We start from the raw sequence: 19,816 nt of genomic DNA, 5'->3' as shown, positions 1-19,816 counted from the left end.
GTAGGGACCAGAGTTCTGATTCATACCTAGAACTTTTGAAATGGTCTTTTCCCTCAATGACTTTATACTTCAGCTGGAAAGTGTAGAAGAGTAGGCCATGGATAAATCTGGCCAGCCCATGGAGAAAGAGATTCATGAAAAAAAGCTTTTGTGGCAGCACTGGGATTTGAACTAAGCCTTGAAAGACAGACCTTAAAGAGAACTACCATCTTGCTGAATAGCTTCCTATTATTGTACTTTCAAGCTAAAAAAAAAGAAAAGAAAAGAGAAAATTAATTAGGGAATAAGTTCCCTAAGCAATATGCTTTGATTGAGGCACTTCTACCAAGGGAAGGGAAGTTCAAAGTCAGCTCCTTGTCCAGTCAGGGCCTTGAAAGACAAAAGTGAGATCCCAGAAGTAAACAAGGTAAGCCATCAGGCAAGGCCATGGCATGACTACCAGATGGAGAAGGAAGCACAATTCATCTTTCTGGTACACTTCCTCTTTCTTCCCCACAGAGCTTAGAGGTGATGTTGATGACTGGGATTCGAGGCAGAGACTTCAGGATAAACTCAGGGAACTGGGTCAGTGACTGGAGTGGGGCAGTATTGTTATCTCACACTGGGAGACCCAAGGCTCAGCTGCCCTTTTTCATATAGTTAGGAGGAGACTTCTTTCCTCAGGAAAATCAGTGAGTTGAGAGTCAAATGTTTTCATCCAGTTATCAGATGAAAGGAGCTCTGACCCAGCCAGCAGGGTAAACTGGTCCTCTGGGTATTCCTGAGTTGTGCAACATGGAGGGTCTTGTGCTGAGATCAAGGATGACTATGGACAGCTCATGTGCCTCGCCCAAGTATTCTGTCTATGTCAAAACAACTGTATAAAGGTCTATAGAACTGTGGATGAAGGCCCATAAAGGAGTTAAAGGAGTCAGCCAGCCTCAAAAGGCATAGATGGGTTACCAACTATCTGTACCACTGAAAGGAGTACCCAAATCACTGAGATCGGGATCTGCTGTCGGTGGGATGAGAGGCAAGTCCAGGCTTAGTAAGTAAATACTAGTAAGTAGTAATGGGTAAACAAGTAGTATAGTCAGTCAATAGACAGCATCTCTGCCAGCGCGTCATTCTCTCCAGTATTCCCTTTATTGGAGAGAGTAAAGAAAGTTTTCAAATGATTAGAGCTGTCTAAAAGTAGATTGAATTGCCTTGGGAGAAAGTGGCTTCCTCTCCAGTGGGAATCTTCAAGCAGAGACTAGATCAATCAATCAATCAACAAGCGGGTCCTGAGCACTTACTGTGTGCCGGTAACTACAAGAAGTGCTCGGGATACTAAGAAAGGTGAAAGTGGATGACGCAGTGTAGATGTATCGTAGAACAGATTCTTGTTCGAGTACTGATTGGACAAGATGCCATCTGAGATCCCATTCATCTCTAAACTCCGGAGGTTATGTGACATCCTACTTGCTTGAGAGATTAGCATAGCAGAAAAGTCACTGTTTTCAGTCAAGAAACCTGGGTCAAAATTCTAGCTCTATTGACTGCTACCATATAACTTCAAAAAAGTTGCTTAAATGTCCTATCACTCAGTTTCTTCAGCTGTAACATGAAGTTTTAGTTCAGGGGATCCTGTTGAGACAAGGGACTATTTTAGTTTTTGGATCCCCAGCACCTAGCACTGTGCCTGGCACACAGTAATTAAACTAGTTAAATTTGATTTTGATTTTAATGTTAGGATCGGACCAAATGTCACGAAGTTCCCATGAGCACAGGTTTGCTCTTCCACTTTCTTTCTGTCCTTCCCATTCTGGCCAACCCATGACAAAACTAGGAAGTTGGTAAAGTTTCTCTTCAGCATCAATACAGGATGCTAACTTCAGATATCGCCTTGGCTGCTTCTGGCCAGATTTTCCTATGGGAGGGTGAGATAAAAAGTGAACATAAAATGATCCTGAAGCAGACAAGCCAAGTCTGGAAGTATCATTTTTAAGGGAAGCCTAACCTGAAGGAGCATTTTTGTTTCTGTGCTTTTGTCGAAATTCTTTTTTAACTGTCTGGGTCCATTTTCCTACCTTATCACCATCCATTGAACATAATATTATCTTTGTTTCACTGACCAAGGATTCTGCAATTTTTGCCATTTAGAACCTGAAATACCACTCTATGAGACCCAGGATGGAAACAAAGTCAATGTAAGTCTGGGGTGCATGTGCCCTGAGCCCCAGAAGTCATGATTGGGCTCAGTCTCTGAGGTAACTGGATTTCCTTGTCATTTGCTTTTCTTCTAAGTACTGAGGACAGCAAACACTGCAAAAACTGAGAATTCTGAGTGACCAATCCATTCAATCCATTCATAATCTTGTCGTGTGTTCCTTTAATCTCTCCGTTCCCACGTCCCCAAAAGCTCAGCGATAACTCTGAAAGAAGAAAACCGAGCAACACCCTTTGTTTCCTAACTACATCACTTGACCCAAAGGATTTGCCTTGAAAAGTTGCCCATCGGAGAAGATAGAGACCAACTGAAGAACAATTTACCCAGCCAGATGTCATCAAATGCGGCACTTAATAAATGCTCGTGCCCACTGGGAAATAAGGCGCCATCAGCCTATAACCCAACAGGATTGATGTTTCTGTATCAGGCGGGATTCATCCACACAGCCAGCTAGCAAGATTGCATTTTACCATATGATTTAATCCAAAATGAGCTGAAGTTACAAGTCTTCTAAAATTGCAATTGAGCTTTAAACTGTTGTTAGTCCTAGATGTGGTCAAGAATAAGAAAGTCTCTGCAGATGGCTATTCCCTAAGGCAGCAAGCATGATTGGGATGAACATATTCCATCAGTGCCTTGATGACATTAGAGTCAATGTTTTAAAGAACAGATGGAAGACACTAATCGATATTTCATTCTGTGACAGAAAATCCACTTCTATTTCCCAACTTCAGGGGTCCTCAGCACCATGGATAGCAGTAAGCCTGATGGATTTCAGGCTACATTCTGGTGCTTCTCCCTTAGTATCCCTTCTGGGACTATAATTTGTACACACTTGGGTTGTTTTATGGGCACACTGAGAGGCAAATGACTGTAAATCCTGACCTTTTCTGCTCCCAGATTATATACTTTTATTCTATTTGGTCATAAGTGTTCATCTCTACATTGAATAGATAATTAAATGACAAAAATATTATCCAAAGAGACAATTTATAGGAAGGAATTACCACTCAAAGAGCCAATGGACCATATGCAGAACCCTATGAGATATCATTAAAAAACACTTAAGATTGGACTTAAATAAAACTCCTAAATACTGGCATCATTCCCAATGTCACAGAACTTACTGCTCTACGTTTTTCAAAGGCTAGGCCCACAATTCTACCCACTGGGTTTGCAAAATGTAAGCTTCTTGTGGGCAGGAACTTTTTGATTTTTTATCTTTGTATTGCAATTCTTACCATGGTGCCTGGCACCTCTGAAGAGCTTAATAACTGTCTTTTGGATTGCACTGGATTGGGGACTCTCTCAGATGCAACTGGCATTTTTAAAGTAGGCTCAACCTCTTTCTTTGAAATCAAACAGCATCATCACTCTTCAAAGATCCATTAGCAAAAAGAATAGAAGTGGGCAAGGTGACTGTCCAAATTCATTGAGCTGCTTATGTTTTTCAGCCCCATAAGGGAGGAATATATGGTAAACATGACTTACCCCTGGTATGGTCAGAAGGGAACTAGAATTTCTCAACCCTTTTCAGTCCAGAATATACCCGTGGAATTCCTGAGACAATGTAGTTCAAGTCTCTCTTATTTAGCAGCCTTCCAGCACAGTCATGTCTCCTCACCCAAGCCATCCTCCCAGCTCTCTTCACCAAAGACACTCCTACACTCTCTAATTGAAAAATTGGCAGAGGGGAGTAAGGAGACTTAAGAGATCATTGCACTTTGATTTAGCCTGGAGGGGACTCAGATTCTAGATTCAGCTCAAGAGGAATACTCTGTGCTAATTAGAGCTTGACTGAGAATAATTCAGTGATGCAAGAATCAAGGATATGGGATGAAAAATTGAACCTAACAGCTGTTGCAGTGAGACAAGCTCCCCTTGCCACATCAGAAGAGCAATCTTTCCATACGATTACATTTGCCTCAAATGCCAGTTGCCACATTGGCTCCATATATTCCTTTTTTGGCAGTTGTCAAAACCAAGTCTATATAACTCTGGGCTATGATGTCTCAAATTCTCCTCCTCCCTTATCTTTGTCTTATTCAAGACCTATATACAGCGTGCCAAAATGTTTGTGGCAGCCCTGTTTGTAGTGGCTAGAAGCTGGAAAATGAATGGATGCCCATCAATTGGAGAATGTCTGAGTAAATTGTGGTATATGAACGTTATGGAATATTATTGTTCAGTAAGGAATGACCAGTGGGATGAATACAGAGAGGACTGGAGAGACTTACATGAACTGATTCTGGGTGAAAAGAGAAGGACTAGGACATCATTATACACTTCAACAATGATACTGTTTGAGGATGTATTCTGATGGAAGTGGACCTCTTCGATAAAGAGAGCCTTAATTGATCAAAGATGGACAGAAGCAGCTACACCCAGAGAAAGAACACTGGGAAATGAATATAAACTGCTTGCATTTTTGTTTTTCTTCCCGGGTTATTTCTACCTTCTGAATCCAATTCTCCCTGTGCAATAAGAGAACTGTTCGGTTCTGCATACATATATTGTATCTAGGATATACTGTAACCTATTTAACATGTAAAGGACTGCTTACCATCTGGGGGAGGGGATGGAGGGAGGGAGGGGGAAAAGTCAGAACAGAAGTGAGTGCAAGGGATAATGCTGTAAAAAAAATGACCCTGGCATGGATTCTGTCAATAAAAAGTTATTTAAAAAAAAAGACCTATATATACCAATCAGAACCCTAGTTATTGGGGGGAGGGGGAATGAGGGAGTGTTGTAACAGATACTAATCACATGCCCAAGGGTGTCTTTCCAACTCACAAGGGTGTCTCAATATACTTTTTGGGAACCTTTGAGTTATAGCAGTCATGGGTCACTGTGACCTTGGCTTGTGTGTGTGTTAATATATTCATATGTTTATATGTATACACATACATACTTTACTACACATACACTTATGTCGCCTAGCCCCAGCACTGACCTCCAAGTCTTTTAGGGGAATGGGAACCAGTTTGGATGAGAAGGATGAATAGGTATGTCACTCTACAATTATTTGGAGTGATTGGCAGGTCCTAGAGAAGAGAAAATGTGACAAGACATACCAACTGGCTCCCCAGAAATCTCCTTACTCGATCCCCCCCACACACCCCTGAAGCCCAGAAAGGTAATCACCCTGATCCTCCACAATGTGAAGGTGATGTCAGCCAAGTGGGCCTCCCCAGTTGGCGGAGCACCTCATTGAAGGTGGTTTAGCCTAGAGCTCCTCTCCCTATAAGGCGATGAGAAGCCAGGAAGACACCAGAATGTATTTTATTAACGCAGGCTTTTTAAGTGAACAAATAAATCACACCAACAAGAAAGCTCATGGTTGGTGACATCACTGGTTAAATCTCCTATATTTTAAACAAACATATATGTCAAAGTTACAATTTCACAGGAGACAATGGCCAAGGCAGGAAAGAATAATAACATATTCACTGGCTAATGGATCTGGTTGTAATAACTCTTACCTCACAGAGACTCCTGTGCCTTAAAGAAAAGCGTTACCATTTGAAAATAGTCTCTGAGGTTAAGTCACTCCGCCATAATGCAAGCCTAGAAAGTGAATCCCACTCAGGGAAATGCAGGCACAGGTTCATCTTACTGCTGGTTCCAAATGGTACTCACGCAATGGTTTTGTGTGTGGTGTGTAGCTCACTGACTAGCTATAAAGACAGGAGTCCTTGAGAGTCTTTTTGCAGGCCCCTGCCACAAGATTGTTTTTACAAGATGACAGTTTACTCTGTTTCTGATTCCAGAACAAATGAATCACTAACTTAGCATATCCTTCACTTCTCCAAAGTAGCCTTAGGCTTTCTCTGAATTCTGGTAAGCTGGCATGGCCTCCTACCAGAAGAAAGAAAGTGGGACTAGGTCTAAGGACCAAAAATGATGTGAACCATTAAACCCTAAGTAAACAAATTCTTATGGTTGACACTGAAGGCTTGAAAGGGATTCTAATGAATGAATGTGCTATTTATGCTTCCAGCCACTAGACACTGACTTTCTTCTACTTTTCCCACTTTAATCTTCAGCCAGGAATGCTATTTGTTCCACAAAATACAAATATATTTCCAGGACCAAGTCAAAAGCAGTGGTGTTTCAATGTCTCCTGTTTTCCTCTGCAGAAGGACCTATACTATGGCTGAAAAGTTGGCTCTTTATTTCACTTACCCAAGTGTAGGCTTTTATGTTTTGAATTTTTTTTTCTAATTCTCTCAGTGAAATACAGCCCCCTTCGCTTGGAAGGATGTAAAGCCTGCTGCATAGAAATGGGAGCTAGATTGCCTCTGGATATAAGCTATCTCTTCTCCAGCCCATTAAAATGTGCATGCATTCACACTGGGTTTGCTTTCCAAATTCTATCTGAAGAGGAAAAAGCTAAAGGAAAAAAATCTCAGTCTCTGTGTCCCTGTCTCTGTCTCTCTGTCTCCTGGCATAACTTTTTCAACTTCCCCAGGCTTAAATTGTCTAAAAAATAATCATGGCTGGCCTGAGACATCACTTATGACTAATTCTTGCTCCGCCCCCCCCACCCCTCTCAAAAAAAAAGGCACACTCAATTTCTATTCAAAAAGAAACATCTTACTGTAAATCACAATTGGATTTAGGAGAGATTGGAAATGAAATAACAGCTCCAATACAAACTATACTGCCAAGTGAGAGGAAAATGAGAGCGAGGCTCTTTGGCCTCTAAATCTGAGGCCAATGAAAACCAACTCCTGGGCCCCTTCATACAACTCGGTCTAGTGCTCCCTTTCCCTTCTCAATGTTTCTCTCGAAGTACCATTTGTTACCATTTCTTGATCAAATATCTGTTATGGTGGGTAAAACCTTGAAGAGTATGGCAAAGCAACTTCTGGAGATGGTGCAAAGCCTTCCTTCCAGTCAGAAGGGGAAACATGCTCAGGGAGTTTCTTAATGGGGTGCATGTGTGTACGTGTGTAAATGTGTTGTGTGAGTGTGTAAGTGTGTATGTAAGCATGCTGATGTGTGTGTGTGTTAAGTATTGAGCAGGTAGTGTTGGGAGAGTGGGGATGTATCCCTCTCTCCATTCTTTCACTTCGGGACTTTCATGTTCCTCTGGCCAATCAAATAAAACAGAAGTCCTGAAAGATAAACCAAGGGTGTTCCAGAAGCAGCAAACATAAAAGACCAGCCATAATGCACATGCACAGGGACATTCTCAGGGATGCACTTTTCACTCCTTTCCAGAAGTATGTATTTCTGAAAATCAGCTGCACATTCCTTCCACAGCACAAACAGAAGGAGGAGAAGGAGGAAGAAGCCCCCTAGAACAAAGGTAAAAAGAGAGAATTTGTAAGCGTGGTCTTTTCTGAAAACAAGCTAAAACAAGACAAAGAGAACACTACTGATAGCTAAGGTTCCTAGTTTCTATAACAAGTTTCCTAGCTTCATATGTGTTTACACACATATATTTACTCACATATGTATACAGAGATATACATATGTATAACACATATGTGGTTTATATGTACATTAAGTCATCTATGCGCATAGAGCCCCCCCAAAAAAAAATTATTCTGGGACAACAACACGGACAAATAGTTTTCCAGATAATCAGCAACTATCACCAACTACATGAAGCATTGTTCCAAGTCACTAATAATAAGTAAAAAACAAATAAGGATAACTCGGAGGCTTCAGCTCACATCCTCCAAGTGGCAAGGCCAATAAAAGCTAGAAGCCATCAAGGCTAGAGGGTCTGGGAACTGGTACAAGCAGTAGAGAAAACAATTTGACATCATAGGAGAAAAGTCACTAAATAACATTCTAGTTTTATAGTTTCCCCTTCCTTGGCAAGAGAAGACCTCAGATTTCTAGCTAAAACAAACTTTATAGGTCATTTAGTTCAAGCTACATTCATTTTACAAAAGAAAAAAAATGGGATTCATAGAGATTAAAAGGTTCGTTTGAGGTAACATGAGGCAGGAGCTGAACTTTATGTACCCTTTGTTTAGTGACTCTTGGGCTGCTCTTGGGCACAAAGCAAAGGAAGACCTCACATAGACCAACAGATGTATTACAATACTTTCTGTGCTAGCCAAAACTAGAAACAAGTAGAAACCCATTAATCGGATAATGAATGAAGAAATTTTCACATTAAGATCTCAATGGAATATTATTATTCCATAAGAAACTACAGAAATAAGGGATTCAAAACTACTTGGGAAGATCTGCATTAACTAATACAAAATAAAGGAGGCAGATCCATTAGGACAATATATGCCACTACAATAATATAAACAAAAACTACAATAAAGGATATAAGAACTTTGATTAATCCTAGAGAGCAAAGATCCTTTAAGGGACTAGGTATATAATAGGTATATGCTGTCAGACTTATCTTTTGTTTCTACATCTTATTCTTCATTAAAAAGGGAAGTTCTATTGGAGAGGTCGTTAGCAGAAAATAACTGTGAAGAAAAGATATCCGTGACATTTCATGGCATTTTCCCTAGTATACTTTACCTATATTTCTCCTTCACCCTTGCATTTGTATTTTTAATTCAATAAGCATTTGTGTTTTTTAATAATTCAATAAGCATTTTTCCTTGCCTATGTTCAAGTAATATTTTCCATAGTAGAATGTAAGTTTCTCCAGGTAGAAATTATCATTTTTGAAATTTGTTTTTATTTTCACCAGTTATGTGTGAAATGACTTTTTTAGTTATACATGTACATTCTTAAAAAAACATATTTCCTTATGAATTATGTTGGGAGAAAAAAATCAGAACAAAAGGGAAAATCCATGAAAGAAAAAAAAAGTGAACAGAGCACATGTAGTTTTACAATCAGTCTCCAAAGTTCTCTCTCTGGGTGTGGTTGGCATTTTCCATCCATAGTTTATTGGAATTGCTGAGAAGAACCAAGTGTGTCATAATTGATCATGGCAAAATCTTGCTGTTGCTGTGTACAGTGTACTTCTGGTTCTGTTTGTTTCATTCAGCATCAGTTCATGTCAATCTTTCCAGGCCTTTCTAAAATCAGCTTATTTGTCATGTTTATACAACAATAATATCCCATTACTTTCATATACCATAACTTATTCAGCCATTCCCCAACTGATAGGCATCTTCTCATTTTCTAATCCTTTGCCACTACAAAAAGGGCTGCTACAAACATTTTTGCACATGTGAGCCCTTTTCCCTCCTTTATTATTTCTTTGGGATACAAACCCCAAATTATCATTTTTATCTTTGTATTTGTGGAATTCTAAAGCTCCTTGCTATTTCAGATACTCAGTCATGGAGTCTTGAAAACAGAAATCCTACAAGCCCAGGCTTATCTCCATCCCCGTTCATGAAACTAATATTGTAAAGAGCTTTCCCTACCAAGATTAAATTGAGCAAATATTTATCACTGGCAATGGGAACACAAAGATGAAGACTCATTTCCTACTATCTCTGAACAATCCAAGTTGTGACACAAAGAAAGATGCATCATAAGCATGATTATGCCTCCACATGCTTCCTATGATGACTTGAGTACAAGATGTTGCCTAAGGGAGATGTATGGTTAAAAAGGAAGCGGGTGAAATGTATGGAAAGAGTAAGAGATGAGATGAATAGTCTGGGCACTCCATTAGTGCCCATGATATAGAAAAAGGCCTAATGGAAGGTCTGTAGTACATTAGGTAAATATTCCATTGAACTGAGGATCTCTGTGAGAATATGAACCAATGGAAGGAATACTCCCATACCTACAATCACAGATCTAAGGAAGAACTGAAAAAGAAAATCTCCCATAAATGAGTTTTGAGACAAAGCTGCCTGATATGAATGCTGCTCCATAGAGAAAAGAGTTATATCAAGATGTCAGCATAATTCACGTAGAAATGGATTTCCTGCAGCAACCATGAGACTTCTCTACATTGTATATGCCATTCAGCAGCAATATGATCAGATGCCTAACTAACTGTTCAAAATACAACACATGTCCGATGTTGGACAGGTAACAATGGATGATGTAACACCTCTGCATTTTTGTAATTGATATCTTTTTTATCCTCTCCTATCACAATTATTAGAAGGTGCTTGCTATCAAGAGAAAGACCCACATATGGAAAAAAAAAATCTTATATTTGTTTCATTTAGGCAAAACTCTCCCCAGAGGTCTTCACAAGTCTTGCAAAAGTCATTCTGAATATGGTTTAAAAGGCCAGCCTCGCTCACAAACTATCAAAGTCAACACCAAGCTAAAAGAAGGAATAAAAATAAGAAAAAAGTTAAGATATGCAAACAGTTTCTACCTGACCTATTTAAACAAGCTATTGATCCAGAAAAAATGGGATTTAAAAAAGGAACTGATATCAACACAGACTATCACTATTTTCTACAGCAGTTTAACCAATGTAAAGTAATCACAATCGAAAAAGGAGGCCAAGGAGCCACAGATTGCCTGGGGCAGAAAACATGGGCTTTTCTTGCCAAGTTAGATGATATGGTAGACAAGGGCAACATCAGTTTAGAATATAAAGTCACTTGTAAAATCTTATGCCGGAGGACAACACAGTAGAAGGAAAAACATTTCATGGGATCCAATTAATCCACATCATGTAGAAAGCATTTAAGGGATAACAAAGATGGGGAGGAAAGAAAAAAAATCAAGATTTCTCTAGCAATTTCCTTCACCAATGACAGCCAACTTACTAAATTTGGAAACATGGAAGGCATGTCCCTGACGGGCTACATGAGGAGGTGGAAATGGCCCTAAAAAAGTTACTGTGAAAAGTAACTGGTCCAAACCAAATTTACGTAAGAGAAGTCTAATGCTGAAGGTGACAAAATTGAGGGTCTTGAAGAGTCAATTCTCAAGATATTCAAAAGAAAGGAAAATAGTAAACACTTGGAAGGGAAATCATAGGCATTATCACCATCAAAAAGAGAGATTGAAAGGGTATCAATAATTGGTGATCTGAGTATCTGCTGTCTCATATTTATGAGAATAATGCCATATCAAAGGCATCCATGATGAAAAGATGAGAAGGGAATACATGATTTTCTACAGCAAATCACATCTTTACAATCCCATGCTTAGCTGAAATACAAACAACATAAAGTTCCAATGATTATTGTTTGGTTATTTTAAAAAGTATTTGATTCAGAGGAAGAACATGTGATCTTAAAAATCTTTTCCCTTGGTCCATCCCAAGCATAGGTTGAAATATACCAGATTCCCTGATGGAAGTAACACTAGAGATAACTTTCATAATCCTTGACCATTAAAACCAAAGTAATAAAAAAAAAGTTTCATTTTCATGAGGGATGTCCAATATAGAGTCCAACTGTAAAAGGAATAGATGCTGAGATGCTCTGGATGTAATCACTACAATGTCTTCTTGTGCAGCAGAACTGATCCCCAGAACTCTAGGGAGTGAGTCTCCTAAGTGAGATGTGCAATTGTTCCAAAAGATCTAGCCTAATCATCTACACCAGAACAAAACAAACAACTGAAGAATGCCTACTCTACATGTTGTGATGTGCAGGTAGATGGACAGTGTCCAGAGCTGGTCCATCATTATCTGTGTATCTTAAACACATACTCTATGTGGACCATGAACAATTCTGCACTGCTTTTAAGGAATCAAAGACTTGGGGGTTTTTTGGCCACAGAGGATCAAAGCGGAGAAAGAGGCAAGAAAAAAGTTGGCAAGAACCAGAACTTCATTAGTGTACCCCCTCCCTATTATAGCCCACAAGCATCCAGAGTAACTGTAGATGTCTTGGAGACTAGCTGTTTTGAACTTATAATAATAGCAGCAAATTAATGGAAATAATTATCATCAACTTGAATGAGTTTAAGCAAGTACAAACAAGTCTTATAACCACCTGATAGAGTGTAAATCGTTCATAATTAGTTGGAACTATATCAAAATAGTGAAAACGAATTACAGTTATGATAATACTAAAATTATTAGCAAGAACAAAATTAAAAGGGATAAAACAAAAGTTTGGCAAGTTTCGACTTGTCTGAACTTCCTTGAAGCCAGTCATTCATGTTGGAACTAATATGAAAAGTTTTCTAAGAATATGAGGAGCTTTTACAGCAATGCTCTTCATTATCACAGGTCTGAAGGAGCTTAAACAGGCCACAACTAGTCCAAATTAGTATAAGTGGCACTATTCCAATATACCCTGCTCTGAAATTTACTGCCTGGGTGACCTTGAACAAACTTCACCCTCTCATATCTCTCCCTAGTCTGTCTATAGCTGTCCCCGCTCTGTCTCTATTCTCTATCCCTTTGTCTCTGTCTGTCTCCATCTGTCTTCAGATTTGCACTAAATGACTTTTATCCATCTTTCTGTGGTCTCTGTCTCTGCCCCGCTCCCCTCTGTCTTTCTGTCTCTGTTTCTGTCTGTCTCTCTGTCTTTATGTCTCCGTTTGTCTGTCTGCCTCTGTCCACCCCCTCTCTGTCTGTCTGTCTGTCTGTCTGTGTCTGTCTCTCTCTCTGGGGATTTGTACTAAATGGCCCTAAGGTCCCTCTCGATTCCAAATCTGGGTTCCTCTAAATGGATCCATAACCCATACTGGCCTCCTAAGGGGCGGAGCCTGCTATGGAAAGTCCAAGTATTGCTGAGTTTTCCCTTGGTCTTACACTAGTCCCTTTCCTAGGTGTCTCCCCTTGTGGTCACTCTCTTCTCCCCAGTTCCCCCTTCATGTGCCCAACTGGGTCCCCAGGGGGCAGGAGCCACTCATTCTAGTGAATAAGGCTGAGGCTGGGGAAGGGAACACTATATAAAAATGCAACTCCTTGGGATTCCCCAGCAATCCACATTGTCAGGGCTCGGACCAAACTCAAAGATAGCCGTTTCCCTTGTCTCCTGACAAGGCATAGGATGGGGGCCACACAGAGCGTGAACTCTGGTGAGACTGTGTAGTGAGATGAGGAGGCCGCTAGTTTGGGCATTTAGGGAACTGTGCTGTCTTCTCATTCTAATTCAATGTGTCACTTGGAGCAGATCTCTCACTTTCTAAACTTAGTTTCTTCATCTGTAAAAATTGGGATTTTTTAGGGGAGGAGGAGGAATTTGTGATGTCATTAATGTAAAGAAATCCCCTTTACCAATGCAAATCAGCTACTGCTCTACAATTGGGAGTCTCCAAGAACAAGCGAGGCCCTGAGAGGATAAGGGTATCACAAAATCAGTATGTGTTTGAGTAAAAGGCTGGCTCCCTTATGCCCCACCCTCTTTTAAATGTGCAATACTTTGACCTATGTTGGCAGGTGATACCAGGCTGCTGGGCTTCTTCGGTTCTGTACCTAATTCAGAGTCCTTGGATCACCTTCTTTGCTGCCAGTTTCTACTTCTAATTTTTGCCAGTATACTTGCCCATGATAGCCCTTCTCTTCCCTCTTTCTTTTGCTTTATACATCATGTCTATAGGTGGGAAAGCCACAAATTTAATTGTACACAAAGTAAGGGTAACTAGGCTCCGAGGGAGGATTTCTCCTATTAGAAAAATAAATTGGATTTAGCATATAGCCATCTATTGTATCTGCTCTGAAGCCTGGCGGGTTTTTTGTTACCTCTGGTTTTCAGTTGTAGCCCAGGTAGATAATATTACTGCACAGCTGAGGAATTCCTTTATTAACTTACAACAGAACTGAGACAGTTGCTAACTCCCTGAGCTCCAAAGAATAAAAAGGTAGAGCCTGGGTCATATTCATTTTTGGCTTCCACATAGAACCTAGCATTGGGGTACACTGGGGCCTCAGTAAACTTACTGACCGTATGAACAAATACATCCAGATGATTATAAGATGAGCTCCAGTCCCAGGAGACTAATAGGAAAGGGAAAAGTAAGAATGCAGATTCAGATTCATCCAGTTGGACAAGCACTTCTTCACAACTGGGCTAGAGAGGTCATGGGCCCTAAGCCCCAGAGTCACTCCTCAGAGAAGGAGTAATGTCAGCATTTGGAGAGCTGTGATAGCTGTGCTCTGGCACAAATAAACATCTAACTGGCCAAGCTTTGAGCTCCCAGTAGTATCTGAGTGGAAAAAGGAAGGTCCGAAGACAAGTTAATGGACTCAGAATTGGAATACAAGCACAATCAAGTGGGAAATACTTGTGAGTGCATATTGATCCGTGTCAGACACAGTCTGGCTGCCATCAGTGATCTTGGCATTGGCCAAATGCTGCCTCGGGCACAATCTGCTGCCTTAACGCTTCATTTTCCTAAGCCCCATCCCATTGCAGCCCTCAGTGTTAGACAGTGCCCTAAGCAAGCTAGCCATAGACAAGCTGGCATTGTAGACTATGTCAGTAAGTCAGCCTCCAAAGACGATGGTAGGGGGAACCAGCCAGTCAGTCCCCTCTCACTTGATGACTTGGGTCAAGACTAGGACTAGCTGAACCAATCCAGAGATAAGAACCAGCCTCAAATTTGGCTCTGAACTGGATGAAAGTCACATCAATCCACACCTCTGGCTGGCAGCACTCCCGGGCTACCAGACAAGTCATGTGCAAAGCACTCTGAGGCGGCCCAGAAGCTGGAGACGAGAGTGTCAGGCGGCTGCCAGAATAAACTGCCATCTTGTGAGAAATTCTCTTGTCACAACATCTCTGGGTCCAACTTGGCAATCTATGGGGCAAAGATCTGTCTCCAACACAAGAGCCCACCAGTACCAGCAAGGACTCCCTCAAGTTCTTCCCTTGCATCCCCTCCTCTCCACCAATCCAAAACCGACTCCGTCCCCAAATTACATGATTTCAAAAGCATCACAGTAAAGCAGTGGGTCAAAAGATCACTGGCACTGGTTAAGGTGTGCTTCCCACACGTTGTCAATGCACTGCTTTGTTTTACTGAACTATATCTCTGGGTTAAAAGGAAGGTTTTCTTGAAGAGATAAGAGGATCATTAGAAAATGACAAAAATCTTTTTAAAAAGAGCATTACTTGAAAAAAGGCCCAAGGTTTGAGTGCCAGCTCTGCCACCTCGCTATATGGCCTCTTCTGGGCTCCCTTCAAATGCCGGCATTCTGCTTGGCAGCTTAAACTCTCCCAGCCTCAGTTCCTCAGCTAGAAGAACAAGGAATAGAACATGTGCTCCTTTGAGGGCAGAGACTTTTAAAAAATATGCCTACAATGTAGTAGGTATTTAATAAGTGCTTGATAATTAAGAGGGGTTGGACTCAATGATTTCTAAGGTCTCTCCAAACTAAAAACATTTCCATTGATTCATTTCAGGAAGGAGGAAGTGAATTAGTATTACTCAATTCAGCATATACTGACCCATGCCAGAGGAGGCAATGAAGGGTTTTGCTGAGGTACTGTGGGTAAAGAGCCTTGGAATGGAAAACTGTCCTGAACAATTCACAGACTTACCATATACATAATCAGATGCAGACTGGGCAGTTCATTGTCTACACTGATATGCTTTAGATTGCTCGGGCTTGACCAAGCAACAGTGAAAAGAGCTTACGCTTTGAAAACATCAGCAAACCTCTAGCAGGAACCGTTAGAGTGCTATGGTGTCACAGCCCGTCCACTCATTCTTTCACTGGGTGAAGGGTGTCACTACTTTCCCAGATGCTTCCACACCTTGTGGTATCCATGAACTCATGGAAACGAGTACCCCTCACAAAATGGCAGCCAGGGAGTCATCCGTGCCTCTCGTAAATCTGCCACTTGGAGTCCTCTCCCATGCTGCTGGCCTGTTTCTCTTTTTCTTGGCAAAGTGCTCAGTGCTTCCAGTAGGTGCTTCCAGTGCTCAGACACGCTTTGCTCTTGCTACATGGCCAGTACATCTTCTTTTTGGATCATCCAGTCCTCTGAGCAGGATATCGAAAGTGGCTTGTCTGAGGCCACACGGCTAATGAGATGTTAGATTCAAAGTATAGACTCAAGTCTCAACTCCAAATCTAGTGATCTACCCACTCTCCAATCCTGTCTTTTTATAAGAATTATATCTTGACTTTACAGAAATTACTGGAAAGTTCAATGGAAAATTGACTAACCATGTCATGTTCATTCTTTTTTTTTTACTCGTGTCTGATTCTTCATGATCCCTTTTGGGGTTTTCTTGGCAAAGATAGTGGAGTAGTTTGTCATTTCCTTTTCCAGCTAATTTTACAGAGGAGGAAACTGAGGCAAACAAGGTAAAGTGATTTGCCTAGGATCACACAGCTAGTAAGTATCTAAAGCTAGATTTGAAATTGCATCGTCTTTCTGACTTCAATCGTGGCACTCTATCCACTGCAGTGCCTCCCAGCTGCCCCACTAAACTGCAGGCCACTTGAAGTATGCTGGGAGTCAGGTGACATGGATTCTAGTTCCGTCATTGCCATTCCACAAATACATTACCTCAAGTAAGGCTCTAAACTTCTGTGTCCCTCAGTTTTCTGTTTTATCAAAGAGATTGAGAACCGCGATTCTTTGTGCCTTATAGATACTGTGGATATGAACATGAAACCAAAGAACATAAAATATTGGAGCCGGATGTGACCTTACAGGTCACATATATGAACATTCCAACTACCCCTTCATTTTCCATGGAAAAAAACTGAAGCCAAAGGCAGGAAAATGATTTGCCCCAAATCCCAACTAGTTAGTGGCAGAGATGGGAAATTTAAAATTGGTAATACATGGCAGAGTGTCCCACAAACTCAAGATATTCACAGCAATACTTTTAGAAGCCAGATTAAACATATGGCAACAACATTAAGTCTGTGACAACAGTGACTCAGGTTTATCTAGCACATGAGACTTTGCCCCAAATGACCTCGTAAAGTCAACAAGATGAGCAATTCTGGGCGCACATCTGGGATCTCCTTTGGTCCGGGGACCTCTTATCCAGGATAAGGACACTTTTATCGATGATTATCTGCATCTATTCTGTAACTTAAATCTTAGAGGGAAATTCAAGGAATATTGTTCAGATCCACACAATGATTCTATAAAAATGTCAGGACTTGAACAACAGTCTTTCTGACCCTCTGTATCCCCTCCCTCATTGCTTCTCAGTATTGATATTAGGATTTCATTTTAAAGGTAAGAAAAGCCAAGAGATGGGAAGTGGGTTGCCTAAGTTCATGGAGCTAGAAAAAGACTAAGAAGGACTTCAGATGAAGGTCCTTCACTTCCGAGATGGAGTGTTCTTCCCACTACCCCACATTGTCACCCACTGAAGCTCACAGAATCTGGGTATGGAGTCTACCCTTAACAAACTCCTGGTGATACCTTGATAAGACTACTGATTAGAGAGAAAGTTCTTCCCCCTTTAGGGATCATCTATACCTTTGGCAGCCTAGGGAAGCTCAGGAACCCCTTCTTGGTGTCATGTTTTGAAATGCATAGGATCACAAAAGAAATGGATTGTAGTGAAATATAGTAATCCAAATATTTAGGAAAAAACAAAGTTCAGGGTCCCTAAGTTTAGAACCCCTGGACTAAAAAGGTCCTTCATTGTTCCCCAGACCCTAGTGTCAGGCCTGCACAATGTCTGAGTAGGGCATTAAAAACTCATTACTAGAAGCATTATTTATTTCACTGTGTAGCTTGGCAGACTTATTTATCACAGACTTCCTTTCAAGCCCTGCCACTAGATAGGGGCGTGAGTTTTAGAACTCAGATAAATCTAAATCACATCCACCTCAGGGGACCTGTCTTGTGCCTGTGACCCCCCGGCATGAGATGCTGTTCATTTTGTTTGTTTCATGGCAAAAAGAAATTCCCTTCTGATGAAGGTCAGCAGCCAAGGGGTTAAATGTTATCTGCCCTAAACACTGCTGACCATAAGAATGTGGGGGACTACCTGAAACAAGGGTCACAAATAAATAACTTATATTGTATATGATGGACACGGGCATAAAGCACCAATTAATTGGCTATAACAAAATTACTCTGTATGTGCGCGCGCGCACGTGTGTGTGTGTATGCATGCGTGTGTGTGTGTGTGTGTGTGTGTATAAATGGCCACCCATTCTTCACAAAATACAATATATTGATAAGAATGTAATTAAGCCTTTATTGCTTGTGTAATTTAAAATGAAATTAATTGGCTAGCAAGTGAGGCTCGGTAAGCATTCTTCTTACAATCAATTTCTATTTCATTAACATACAATACCTAGTGTAACGGACTACATAAAATGGTCCTCCTATGGGGCATGAGACAAAGAACTGATAAAAATGAATTTGCAACCTCTCTCATGACTACCTGGCCTTTCTTAAAGTTTAAGATCCCATTTAGCAAGCATTTTCTTCCTTTCCACATCCGTTGGGAGTTAATAACAAGAATAATAAGTGGCATTTATATGGTGCTCCCCACTGTGACCAGATTCACCCGACAGCAGCAAAAGAATGCTGAGCCTGAAGTCAGGAAAGGCACTGACCTGAAATCCCCCCTCTCGTGTTCTTCCCCATCTCTACCAAATGCTCATCTACCCTCTGCCTGGCACATACAGATGTGACCACAGTGAGTCATGTGACTTCAGGGTCCTCATCTGGAAAGCCGAAATTGATAGAATTCTTAAAGAGATCACGAGATCATACATATAGAGCACCTTGGAAATAGTAACAGTACTATCTTTTTAGAGTATCACTCTAATTCGGGTTACTTCCCTATCCTAAAACTTTCCACCAGCCTCCCTTGCCAATCTGACATCCCCTTACTTCTTTTCATGTTCACTATGTTCTAGTCAAACTGAGTTCTGTCTTCAAAAATGTGAAGCTGTAAAAGTAGGGAAAAAAGAGACAAAAGGGGAGAGGGAGGGAAAGAATGAAATAGGAAGGAAGAAGGGAAGGGAGGGAGGAAAGAAAACTAAGTTGCTATAAATCATATTATTTTCTAAAAACTGATTCCATTTCCATTCAGCTAGGCACATACATCAGAGACCAAATCTAAAAAGTCCTTTTGCTTTTTCTTTCTTTCCCCTTTTGAGAGCTTATTTCAAAAGATGTTAACAGCTCTGATAACAAATTATTCTTGAGTTAGCAAGTTTAAATTGGAGAGAGATGCCTTAAATAATCCTAAGGGAAGTAGTATGATAGGGCAGATTATATAATCAATTGGTTCCTTAGCACTTGAAATAGGGGAATGGCTGAATAAGTTACAGTTTATGAATGTTATGAAATATTATTGTTCTATAAGAAATAATCAGGAGTATGATTTCAGAGAGGCCTGGAGAGACTTACATGAACTGATTCTAAGTGAAATGAGCAGAAATAGAGGAGATCATTGTACACCGCAACAACAAGATCATATGATGATCAATTCTGATGGACGTGGTTCTCGTCAACAATGACATGATTCAGGCCAATTCCAATAGACTTGAGATGGGGAAAGCCATCTGCACCCAGAGAGAGACTGTGGGGACTGAATGTGGATCACAACATAGCATTTTCACTCTTTTTATTGTTGTTTGCTTGAATTTTGTTTTCTTTCTCATTTTTTTTTCATTTTTGTTCTGATATTTCTTGTGCAGCGTATTTGTGGAAATATATCGAGAGGAACTGCACATGTTTAATATATATGGGATCACTTGCCATTTGGGGGAGAGGGTGGAGAAGGGAGGAAAAAAATTAGGACACAAAGTTTTGTAAGGGTGCATGTTGAAAAGTATCCATGTATATATTTTGAAAATAAAAA

The 19,816-nt window shown here is 40.6% G+C and overlaps 1 protein-coding gene across 2 annotated transcripts in view; it reads right to left on the bottom strand.

Moving 5' to 3' along the window:
- Positions 1 to 5,457: 5,457 nt before the first annotated feature.
- The window catches only part of LOC127542633 (transmembrane protein 182-like), a 30,614-nt gene continuing 16,255 nt past the window's right edge, over positions 5,458 to 19,816 (bottom strand). Inside the window, exon 5 of one of the 2 annotated variants that reach the window (XM_051968369.1) lies at positions 5,458 to 7,494. In XM_051968369.1, coding sequence (XP_051824329.1) covers positions 7,262 to 7,494 — 233 coding nt within the window. In that variant the 3' untranslated portion in view covers positions 5,458 to 7,261. The remainder of the gene's footprint in view (positions 7,495 to 19,816) is intronic. The other variant, XM_051968370.1, reaches the window with a different exon arrangement.

Source organism: Antechinus flavipes, chromosome X (assembly GCF_016432865.1).
Source record: "Antechinus flavipes isolate AdamAnt ecotype Samford, QLD, Australia chromosome X, AdamAnt_v2, whole genome shotgun sequence".
Taxonomy (NCBI): Eukaryota; Metazoa; Chordata; class Mammalia; order Dasyuromorphia; family Dasyuridae; genus Antechinus; species Antechinus flavipes.
Note: the sequence above shows the minus strand (reverse complement) of the source record. Positions and strands in the feature narration are given on the sequence as shown.